Source organism: Puntigrus tetrazona, chromosome 7 (genome assembly GCF_018831695.1).
Source record: "Puntigrus tetrazona isolate hp1 chromosome 7, ASM1883169v1, whole genome shotgun sequence".
In the NCBI taxonomy this organism is placed as follows: domain Eukaryota; kingdom Metazoa; phylum Chordata; class Actinopteri; order Cypriniformes; family Cyprinidae; genus Puntigrus; species Puntigrus tetrazona.
In genome coordinates, this window is record NC_056705.1 from 10921296 (window position 1) to 10934236 (window position 12941).

Genomic DNA, 12941 nt, shown 5'->3' on the forward strand with positions numbered 1-12941 from the left:
AGGGCAGATTTCTAGAGAAGAAATACTATGCGCTTGCTAGGTAGCTGATTGATAGTCCGAGTCAAAAGAGCCCAGCAACAAGTCCTTCAGTCTGATTTTGTGGGATTTTTCCTATTTTAACAAGCACCGGGCAAAAATTGCATGTCTGATCTGTGTAACGCAACTTTCCTCAACAAACTGCATCATTTGAGTTATCCATATCACAAATATGATGAGTTACATGATGAATTTAAAAATAGTAGCATCATTTAAAACATTTTCACATTTATAATAAACACTGAAATAATGAATTGAAATGTTATAAATGCCTAAAATTGGATATTAATTTGGAGTGTTTCAAATAATTTTCTTTATTGATTTATATATATATATATATATATATATATATATATATATATATATATATATATATATATATATATATATATATATATTTTTTTTTTTTTTTTTTTTAATAGCAATAATAGCAAAGCTCAGTTTTTCAGCACCATTTTTCAGAGTCCTCAGTGTCACATGATTCTTTAGAAATAAATGTAATATGTTGATTCGATGCTCAAGAAACATATCATATTTATAAATCAATGTTGAAAACCCACTGCGCTGCTTAATATTTTTGTGAAAACTGTGCTTTTTTCCCCGAATGGTTTGATTAATAAAAAGTTTAATCATGTTGTAATATTATAAAAAGTCTTTACTGTCACTATTGATCAATTTAACCCATCCTTGTTGATAAAAAAATCTTAATTACTTAAAAAATATCTTGACCCCCAAATTTTGAATCGCAATATCGATGGTCGTTTTAATGCAGCTTACTTTATAGGAAAGCGAACCCTTCGAAACATTGAGCCGGATGCTATTCAAAGGATCAAACGTCATCTTTTCACTGAATTTACTAATACCAGTTTTCTTTTCCGAGGGAAAAATAAAGGCTATAAGTATCTTCTGAGTGCTTCCTTAAATGTATTATTTGATGTATTTGAGATCGACAGGAACAGATACCGAAGGGCTTCAGACCATGCACCATTTATAACCACATTTTGCGCTGAAATCTAAAACAAACGCATCGCAAAAAAATGATTACGTTACCATTTTGCCCAAATATTGATGCTTAACATGATTTAAGTCGAATTACAGACCCATTCCATGACGTCCGATCTATTTTTTCTCCATATCACGGATGTCCATCTTTCCTTATAAGCAGTGGATTTATTTAATGCCCCCTCCACCACATATCATGCCTTTGGCTTTGTTGGTTAAAAGCCATTTACAAGTCCCAGACCACCTCTTTGTATTGAATTTGTTGGCTTTTAAAACCTGCAGTCTTTCATTGCGTCTACTGAATTTGTAGACGGAGAACTGCTCAAGTTCTCTTTATTGATTTGGCTGAGCGGCCCCTGCAGCTGCTCCTTTTCTCTCAGCTCCTCTTGGCAGTGATGGAGGCTCTCTCTGATTTCCTGTTGCATAAAGTCCTTCTCTCTCACGTTAACTCTTTCGTTAATGTTGCGTTTCACAGAACGTGTTCACTGGATTGCGCTTTTTTCTTGCGCTTTATATTTGCGTCCGATTGTTTTTTGCACGCGTTCCCTTTTCATCGACGTGTACGCATTTGAAGGTTTCGTTTTTAACGTATGCAAAATGTTCAAAAGAACAGCATTTATTTGAAATACAAATATTAACTATGCTCGCTTTCGATCAATTCAATGCATTAATTGCTGAATAAAAGCATGGTAACACTTTATGACTGGGGTTCATTTATTCACTAATAACTACGACTTGATTCCTAATTTGATGCTTATTAATAGTTAGTAAGGTAGTTGTTAAATGTATGTATTGGGCAGGATTAGGGATGTAGAATAAGCCATCATCATGTGCTTAATTATAACTAATATTTTAGATAAATGGCTAACATAATACAAGAAGTGTTACAAAAAGTATGCATTTCTCTCAAAACAATAAACAATCTCTGAACAATAAAATCTCTACTTCATATAAGAAACATGAGTTTATTTAACTGAAAAAGTACCCAGCATGCTTTGCGCGGGGCTGAATCAGGAGAATAAATGTGCAAATTAAGTGCTTTTTTATGTTATTGGGTAAACAGAAAGACATGTTAATGTTTAATATTCACTTATGTTTGACATTTTAAAAGAGCTTCTGCTGTATTATGTAATTCTGCCGTTTACCTTTATGCTGGAGAGTACAGCTTGTGGTCATGTGGCTCTGAATGAACGCTATATGGATATTATAATGCATATTTTATACTTGGCGAGTAATGGCTATGCTAATGATGCTGCTTGTTTGTGTGCTATCCGAAATATAGAGATTCTACAGAAAGATACACAACTGAACATCAAACACTGACTAAGGTCTTTCTGTTTACTGAAAAAAAAAAAGATTTGAATATACTAAATATAAAATGAATATAAATGAAAAACAAAGTTCAACGTAATCTGTTATTATTCGCTCACTCACAAGTAACTGTAAGTTTTCTGCTCCACACAAAAGAACATATTTTGAATAACATTGATAACTAAACAGCACCAACAACCTTCAAAATACATTCTTTTAACTTGGGGACGAGTAAATGATAACCATTTTCATTTTGGGCCGAATATCCCTTTAACATGCACGTCCGAAATTTCAACAAATCAATTTGCTTTAATCTTCAAACAGAATTTGTTTTCATTACCCTTTTCTATTGTATCATCATTGATTTTTTCACTATTCCGTTCTCTCACAGGTAAAATGCATGATGGTTATTTAGTATTCGCTCTGTTAGGTTATATTTTTAAGGGCAGGAAATCAAAACGGATGTGTTTCCAGTGGTGTTGTGCTTAATTCAGATCACGTTCTTGAAAATAATTTTCATTAAAATGTACAAATTCGATTCCTCTTTATCTCTTTACAGCCGACGTCGCAAATCTCACAGGAATTATCGCATTTTGGGAGTAAAATGTTTTGAAAGCGTTGATTTTATTGCTTCCTCTGTTCCCAGCAAAATCCTAAACTACTCTTTCTCTTTCTTTTTTGTCTCCTTGCGCAGAAACCTGTCCAAGAACCCTCTGACGACGCTCTCTTGGCAGCTTTTCCAGCACCTTCAGCTGGTCGAACTGTAAGTTCATCCTGCATTAGTTAATAGTACGAGATAACGGCACGCATTCAATTGCATTCGATTTCCAAAAAAAAGCAATAATTCCTCAAGGCTCTCTCGGCGCTGAAATCGGGGCTTGATGCTCGATCGCATTGCCGTGTTCATTAGAAATGTTTTCAGCGCTTTACTGTCAACTAATTTGTTTGCGTGCCCCCCTGCTCCCATCCTCCGATAGACTTGTGTCTCTGTCAAAGCAAAACATCTCCGGTGATGAAGCAGAAAACACTTTTTGCATGCCTGCGAACAGTCGAGTCGCTCACGCTGGGTAATTAAGACATGGCAGTGAAATGTATTGGTCTTGTCTGCTGGGAGCCTGACCTCATTTTCTTGTTTGTCATGAATATTTGAGCAATCTGCATGTACATAAAGTGATGAGTTTGTTTATTGATCGTGAGCGACGATGTGGCGTCTTCATGTTACGCTTTAAACGACAAAACAAGTCGATTCTTTTGAATTCGACACGTCCCGTCCTCGTTCTTTGTTGTGGCTGAACATAACTCGCAGAGCCGCTGACATATGTCCCGTTTAATTTTTTATCATGCACATTTTTGGCCTTTCATTTCAGAATGTGTCGGGGGATTTCGGGACCGCGAGCATCGCTGTCTTTTCCTGTTCTCCCTACCGTGGATGATATAAACAACGCATGTCATTTGGCCAAATACGTCCTCCAGGAAATTAGTTTTACCAGAATCTGATTTGTGTTAACTGTTACGGTGAATTAGGCGTATTTACCAGGTGGGTGCTTTAGAGATCATTTCAGCCCAATTTAGTGCTGAAATGCAGGATAATCTAGTACTGAATTTAATACGTGTTCAACTGCACCTCTAAAGTGTGCCATTATGAGTCAATATAAAAAAGATGAACCCGACTCGAGTACTGTTTTGTGTGATTCTTTGATTTTAAGTCATTACTGGAATAACTCTGTAAGGAATAGCCTTTAAATAACTTCATAATCAGACCTGGGAAAGCTGAAGAAATTATGAATGTCACAAACATTTTTATAATGAATGTAAATCCGTCTACTTTTTCCGGTTAGCTCTTTTGTTATTGTTTTTAATGAGTGAAATCTACAGTAATTATATTAACCCTTTCCCCGCCAGCATAAAAAAAAAAAACCACGTTGCCAGCCACCGCCAGTGTTTTTAATAATTTTCACCTAAGTTTGACGGCCTTCAGAATATTTTCTGTTATGCATATATGAACGTATTATATATTATATTATATAACAGAATAAAGAACCGAGCCTCTGCTTTTAAACTAAATAAACTATTTTATTCTATCTTTATATGTTCATGTTTTATCACCACTTCACTGCAGATTAGAAGCACAACATCTTGGACAAAAAACTAATTTTTATCAAAGCACTGCATTTACAAGCAAAGTAAATACTGTAAATAATTACAGTAATGTGGTTTACTGAGATTTGCCCTAGTCAGTTTACTAGTGTTTTATACATTAAACTGACTTATTAGGCAGTTTTGTGTTGTCGCATTGTTGGTAGTATAAGTAAACCATAAGTAATGTTTATTATTTTTCAGTGTGACATGCACCAAGAGTTCTGGCATGAGACTCTAGATGGTGTAGTCTAATAGGTCTAACTCAATCCGACCAAACTGGCATCATTACCATATTGCACAGCTGATTGGTTCTCTCCTGTATCAGTAGCCAATGAGCTTGCTGCCAAGCATTTAAATATATGACTGGTGAATGCTGTAGCAAGCTGCACGCATGCTTCAGAAGCCCTCCACCTTCCCCAGCTCCACCTGTATAGGTCTGCTACGAGGTGATTCATGTATGCTATACGGGGTTATTTCATGTCATATTTGCCGCAGCAGTATTATTTGACATGCTCAGCAGCAGCGTGTTGTGGATGTATATTGGCAGCAGCAAGTTTCAGTGCTTGCTACGTTATGGTGCCAAGCCCTTTGACAGTACTATGTTCATACCACGTCGAAACCTTTCATCCAGTGAACTTTCGACATCCCAATTTTCCATCTAAGGCTTTTATTGCAAAACTACAGTTCATACTTTTTGTATCCCTGCTCATGAATAGCCTGATCAAGCCCGGTGCATTACAGGCGTTCCTACATTTTCTCACCCAAGCCCTTTTTCTACTATATCTCGTCTCCTTTTATATAGTCATGCACTTATTTACAAAAAAAAGTGTTTTTCTACTGCATAGACAGTCAACTTATATCTTTACATGAAACATTTGACGCTAGAGACAGCTAGAAAGAGTTTAGCTATATAAAATGAAAATTGAAAATTGATATTAATGCAATGTTAAAGGGTAGTTAGTTGCTACAAAAAATTGTAGCCAATAAAAGGATGATTCAGCCCATAATTAAAACTCTGTTATCATTTATTCACCCTCATGTTGTTCCAAACCTGTTTGACTTTCATTCTTTTATTGAGCCTAAAGACATTTAATTTTTTTCCCCCCATTCAATGGAATTTAAAGGGATCCAATGTTGTTTGGACCTCAACGTTCTTCAAAATATCTTTTTCTGTGCCCCGCAGCAGAAAGAAAGTCATACATTTGGAATGAAATGCGCGTGAGTAAACAATGTTTTATTTTTCCGATTGGACTATTTCTTTAAATGTCAAAAAATATGTGCATGATTTGTCAGTTAAAAATGATGTTTCAGAGTTCAATCAGAGCATGTAACCAATCGTAATATTCTTGCTGTCCTGCATTATCTGAAAGCGACTTGGTGATACATTCACCACTGGCGTGACGTGTCATCAAAATGATTGATCACATGGTTAAACTGCACTTAAAATGAAAATGAAAGAATGCATTGCAATAAATCCGACAAAGTCATTGTCTTCAAGGACACTTAGTACACAAACATTTGCAGACACACTTCATCAACATAAGGCCTCGGCGTCTCCTCTGTCTGACTGAATGAGTACTTCCTCTTTTTAAAGGAAGTGACATCAAGATGGGATGGGGGTTGCACTTTATTGCTCAATTTCTTAGCCTGTTGTTTTCACAATATTCAATATGACTCTCAGGTTGAAATCATAGTTAGTTTTATTCATTACAGTCAATTAGATTCAAATTGTTTGATGCAAAAAGTAAAATAGAGACAAATTTTCACTAATGTAGCGCGTGCGCCTCATTTTAGATGTAATAGATGTATGGCTGAAACGGGGAAAGGAAAAGCAAGAAAAAAAAGGAAAGAACAACTGCATTTATTTCCACTGAATATACTTTGTAAACAAACAAATTTAAACTTCACTGAACAAATTGCATGTATTATGGAGATAAATGGTGTAGATTGGTATCGGTTATGTTACTGTGGTGCTGTAAAAATGGCGTAATCTTCAAAGCTAGATGAGATTCACGGGCATTATTGATTTTCAGACCCAGTGAATCCATCCTAACAGTCATTGTAATATAATATCAGCCTGAGGGTTTGGAAAAAGAATTGAGAGTTTAGACTTTATCCGTCAGGACAGCGAACGCTAACTTGTGGGTCGCAGGTCTGTTCTGATGGGGTCATGAATAGCAGAAGAAAGCGTGAAAATACTGAGACGCAGAAAACAAATGATAAACCGCAATATCAGATTGTAAATACGTTTTTGTTTACTTTTAAACAACGCCGGTATGGTTTTGGTCCTCCACTTAACGTCCGATGTAAAATCCGTATTCAGAAGCGAAACCTTACCCGCTATAATGATTTGTTTTAGTCTTCAAAAGAAAATGATCCCATTACATTCCGAAGGTTCTACGCGTCTTACAATTTCATTTCTCAATAGCTTTCAGGTGCACACGCACAACTAAACCTCATCAGCGTGCATAATCATGTTACGGGCTGTCAATCACCGCTGATGACAGTCAGGCCCCCCATCGGCCGCCGCTGGGTTATTCCTAGCAGCGTAAATGATGTCTGAGTTTAAGCTTAAAGCATGCGTAATTATTTAGAAAACAAAATGCATCTGATAGACTCTCTCCCAACTTAGTTTACTTCACGAACGCATTTCTGTCAGAATCGCAGGCGAATCATTTCGGTCATTCCGCGTGTTACAGGAGCGTTTGTTCTCGCTGGCGACCTGACTCCTGGAGGTTTGCAGAAAGGGATTTGCAAAATAATGAAGGGCTCTGAAAACATACAGTAGCGTATTTTCTAACCCGAGCATACAGATTAATGGACTAAAGTTTCACGCTGAGATCAAAGCCTGTGGGTAATGATATACAGTTCATCACGTTGTGAGCGCCTCATCTTTCTTTCCATTCAGCCGCTGCGACTCTGATTTTCACAAAGTGAAATGTTGTATTGTTCCAGTAATCAATGTCTGCTCACCGAGCACAGCTTTTGTATGTTATCAAGTTCCTATTTGTCAGCATAGTATGCACTTCATGTAAGAGCTCATGAATTCGTTTTAGGAAATAGGTTTTGGTCATATAAATACGATTTTTTTTATACAATGTAGCATCATTCTTCACATGGCGGATGTTTTTGTGAGACGTCTTTTATGCTCAGCAAGGCTGCGTTTATACTTTAGTCATATTGTGAATTATTATTAAAATTAAAATGTTTTAATAATAGTTTGAAATGCAATTTATTCCTGTGATGCAAAGCATCAAAGTGTCACTTGATCCTTCAGAAATTATTCTAATATGCTGATTTACTGCTCAAGAAACATTGACTCTTGCACCACAACACAATTGTATTTCACTCTGAACTTCAATTCCCATCACCCATTGCACTGATAAAACACACACACACACACACACACACACACACACACACACACACACACACATACACACCTGATTCCACTAATCACACACTCAACTGAATGACATTTCGCACAGTATTTAAGATATACTCCATCGATGTTCTAGTGGCTTAGTATTATTTAAGCGCTTGTCGCTTCTTTTGTGATAGATATGGTATGGAGCCGCTACCTTAAGTTTATCTAGTTTAGAATCAAGTTTCTAGTCTCTACTTAAAGCCTAGTCCATGTTCCTATTGGAAATGAACCCTTTTGCCTGCTGTCTTGTTTATAACTTTCTCAAAATATATATTGTATGTGTGTGTGTGTATTTTTATATACATAACAAATATGCACAGAACACACATTTTATGCAAACAAAAACTTTTTCTTTGTTTTTTATTTTATTTTACGTGATTAATAGTGATTTTTAAAAGCACTAATATATATATATATATATATATATATATATATATATATACACATATATATACACACACATATATATATATATATATATATATATATATATATATATATATATATATATATATATATATATATATATATATATATATATATATATATATATATATATATATATATATATATATATATATATATATATATATCTATTAAACAAATCTCATTGACAAGATGGGTAGCGTGTATATTTCCTTTGTTGCATGATATATTATTTTAAGCACATTTGTTTGGCAGTAAAAAACATGTTTGTACTCCAGAAGTACTAGAAGTAGTAGAAGAACAAGTTCTAGAATGCAAATGCTCCTAGCTCTGCAAGCTCAATTTCACACGTAGTTGCTTTCTGAAATGTTTCTGAACATAATTCATAATTCTGCAAAAGTATGTGTTGTGTTCTGAGGCATTAGTGTAAACCGCCTTCTGTAGGCACTAAAGCAAGCAGCTGTCTGCTGCAGTCACTTCTCTCTTTTCACAATCTTGCAGTTAAGTTCAGCTGTCAACTTGTTATAGCTAGCTATCTGAATAATAAGGCATCTGTTTTAATGTCACAGACACAGAGAGGAACTATATTACCTACATCAGGACTGAGATTTGTCACGGCACAGTGCGTTTGCAATGTGTTGGCCAAGCATATTTATGTACTTGCATATGTTTTCTGGTCTAAAATAAAGTAAATATCTACGCTTTCAAAGAATGTATCTTGAGGGGTTTTGTTTTGTTTTTGCATAAACTTGTCATTTAATAATCTGATGTTTTAGTAATTGAATCTAGTATTTGGCTGCTGGGAATGGGAACTGTGTGCTTTGTGCACTTGCCAGTTTTACAGCTTTGAAATGCAAATAGCGTGCTTTTAATGCTGTTTATGTTGTGCATCATGTATGTGACATGTAAAAAGACGCAGTTGACAAAAGTGTAACGCGTGTTGTGTAATAGTACATGTAGTCAATTAGCAGATGCTTTTTTTCTCACACCAGGGGTTGACAACATTTAAGTGCGTTTTTCCTTAATAAAAGAACGTAAGGAGACATTTATGAGAACATTTTATTTTATTTTTAAAGACAAAAAGCTTCAACCTATGATTTAGTATTACTAAAGCAGTATGTTTTATTTATAAATGAGCCTGAAATGCACTAGGACTCTTATTTTGAAACGTATATGTTTTTATCATTGCTGGCTGCACATTCAAAAACATGAGCGGGATAAAATATACACTCTTATACAATCTACAAATTACAATATAAACACTATAAAGTGAACCTTGCCGCAATTCATCGTTTGTTAAACGTGCATAAATGCGCGATGTTGAATGTTGAATTCGCAATAGCACCACATTTTGAACGTGTAGCGCGCAATTATTTAACGAATCATCTCCTTTTGAAGTTTAATAATCGCATCAGGCTGTATTTTGAATTTTCTTTCAACAAAAATAAAGCCTTTTAAAGGGTAACTCCACCCCAGAATGGAAATTTTGTCATTAATCACTTACCTCCATGTCGCCCGAACCCTTAAAACGCTTTGTTCGTCTTTGCAATGAAATTTTGGATGAAAACCGAGAGGCTCAAGCACGTTTAATATGCACGAAAATATGCACAGAAACCATATTGTGGCTAACGCAAGGGTAAACAGAAGATCGTCCAGTGGATTTTCCCCAATATTGCGCTACTGGACCTTGACGGTGTTCACTACCAATGGGACAGTCCCAGTTTTCATCCTAAAATTGTGTTCAGAAGGCAAACAAAGCACTTACGGGTTTGGAACGACGTTGGGGAAGATGATTAACGACAAAACTTTCAGTTTGGGTTGGTGGAGTATTCCTTTAAAAATTACAATTAGGATTTACCCAATGTTATACTATTTAAAAGATCATTTCATTTTCTTTAAATGTCTGCGGGGGTTTTTTTATTCGCACAGATGCTCCTGCTGTAAATACACGTTACAGTCGGCAAACCTCTATTTTTAGCGGCAAATGTGAGTGAAACGCTCGCACCGTCGAGCCCTGCTGCCTGTGGTTATGAGACTTACTCGAGGGCATGATGGTGACTGCTTATAGATCTCCCCATGTGGGAAACCTACAAGCCTCTCAGTAATCAGCCCGGGTCACTATGCCACTCCACCCGGGAGACATAGCGTCACGAACCCGCTGCTTTCAACCGACGCGGGCAAACTTTGATTGATTTCGCGCGGGCCCGATCAGAGTTAACACTGCATGAAAATGCTGGAGTTTGGGGAGCGTGTAACCGCTGGCTGTGTTGTTGTTGTTGACGCAGGAGGCTGGAGGGGGTCGTCTTTGACTGCGGCTGTGCGATTCGATGGATTCAGCTCTGGCAGCTGCGAGGTGAGGCCGCTCTGCACACCCAGCACCTCCACTGCAAGAACGGCGCAAGCAAGATTCGTCTGAGATCAATGAGCATTGCCCAGTGCGGTAAGACATCTTTCTTCATAAATAATACAGCTGCAGGCCAAGCACGCACTACATATTGTTATATAAGATCAGATTATTTGTATGATGCAATATTTATATCACATTACGGTGCAGTATTAGGGAGAGTGAGGTGAGATCTGTCAGTTGTATTGGTCTCTCAATAAAGGAAATCATGCAAACCAAACAACCAAAAAACATACAAATGAGACATATTGAATAATAATAATAATAATAATAATAATAATGCATTATTCATTGTCCACGTCTAGAAATCTCATACATGTTGGTAAATTGCCAGTAGATAAATTTATATCACATTTATATCATTACGGTATTCATATGTTATATAAAATTAAAATGAAAACAAATATTAAAATAACAGTTTCTGTAATTAAAAACACGTTTAGGTCATTTTTATGTTGTAATAATTCATTTATAATTATATAATAATAACATAATTATAATAATTATAATTAATAAAATAAAGAATGAATTTATTGTATTTATTGCATAAAAACAATAAGTGTAATACTACTTTGAATTGTTGTCTTCCTTCCAAAATTCAAAAGTTTTACGTTTAAATTAATTACAATTTAGTTTTAGTTTTTTTGAGACAAAAACACATTTTTACCCACTAAAATGTCATTGTAACAATCTTGTCAGGCATGTTTACAACAAAAATACCACTATCGTAGGTTTTGCCCATTTGTCAGAAAGAATTTTGTACTCATTTAAAACACAATAAAATGTCGTATGCTTATTCTTTTATATATTTTAATATGTACAAGTCAGAATATGCATGTTGTTTGAACTTGTAAATAAATATTGTATTACACTGAATGGCAATCTAACATTACTTCAACCAAATTTTGACATTTTTGTCCCCCTACATACACTTAATGTGCTTTCTAAGGATATAAAATCACTTTTGTGAATTTCGTTTGATGCATTTCTTATTATTTGTCTTTCAATAACTTCAACCTACCAGTTTTTTTTATTTCAGCCAGTTACCAAGGCAAGGTTTACGTGTTTTTTTGCTTGTTTTTACATCAAAATGATAGAATTTTCTTATAACTAACGGCCATGATTTACATCAACAACGAAAAGACTGCGTTCAAAAAGTTTACACCATATTGAATTCCATTTAATTCAGGATGGACTTACAGTGGTAAAACATGTCTCTTTTGAAATGTATTTAGTCCGAAACTATGGTAGCTTCTTGTAAGAGCGCGATCAAGTGATTTAATTGCTGTGATCTAGACCTTCCAGACATCAGCGTGGCTCACAGTAACCTGACTGTGCTGGAGGGTGGTAACGTGACGCTCAGCTGTAACGGCTCTGGGTTTCCGGTACCTGAAGTGGACTGGACCGTGAACGGCCTTCACTCCATTAACACGCACCAGGTGAGCAACATCTCACACCAAACACACCATTTCATCTTATTTGGTCTTCAACTATAGCATAATGCTTTCGTTCTGCCCTTCAGTCGAATGTCTACTGGCCCAACATCCACTCCATCAACCTGACGCTGGTCAACGTGAGCAGAGACGACAACGGGTTTGCTCTGACCTGCATCTCTGAGAATGTGGTCGGGATGACCAACGTGTCTCTTCAGCTGGCCGTGCTGTGTACGTATATAGTGTTCGTGTTTTCTATTGCTCGTACTGCAGTGATACACCAAAGTATGTGGCTTGGTGAAAAAAGGTAGGCTAGTGCTTTTAGCAATTAGAAGCCAGATTTACAAAAAAAACTAAAAAAAAAAAAAAATCCTGTTTCTTAGATTCTAAAAAATCTGTATACCTACAGTATATATATACACACACACACACACACACACACACACACATATATATATATATATATATATATATATATATATATATATATATATACACACACACACACACACACACACACACACACACACACACACACATATATATATATATATATATATATATATATATATATATATATATATACACACACACACACACATATATATATATACACACACACACACACATATATATACATAAACACATATATATATATATATATATATATATATATATATATATATATATATATATATCTATATATATATATCATACTGTGGATATGCACAAGTACTCTTTAAATTACACCAATGCTCAATAA

The 12941-nt window shown here is 35.5% G+C and overlaps 1 protein-coding gene across 1 annotated transcript in view; it reads left to right on the forward strand.

Moving 5' to 3' along the window:
• The window catches only part of ntrk3b (neurotrophic tyrosine kinase, receptor, type 3b), a 104712-nt gene that overhangs the window by 39813 nt on the left and 51958 nt on the right, over nucleotides 1–12941 (forward strand). Inside the window, exons 4-7 of the mRNA XM_043243219.1 lie at nucleotides 3044–3112; nucleotides 10627–10781; nucleotides 12042–12184; nucleotides 12268–12409. Of these exons, the coding sequence (XP_043099154.1) occupies nucleotides 3044–3112; nucleotides 10627–10781; nucleotides 12042–12184; nucleotides 12268–12409 (509 nt within the window). The remainder of the gene's footprint in view (nucleotides 1–3043; nucleotides 3113–10626; nucleotides 10782–12041; nucleotides 12185–12267; nucleotides 12410–12941) is intronic.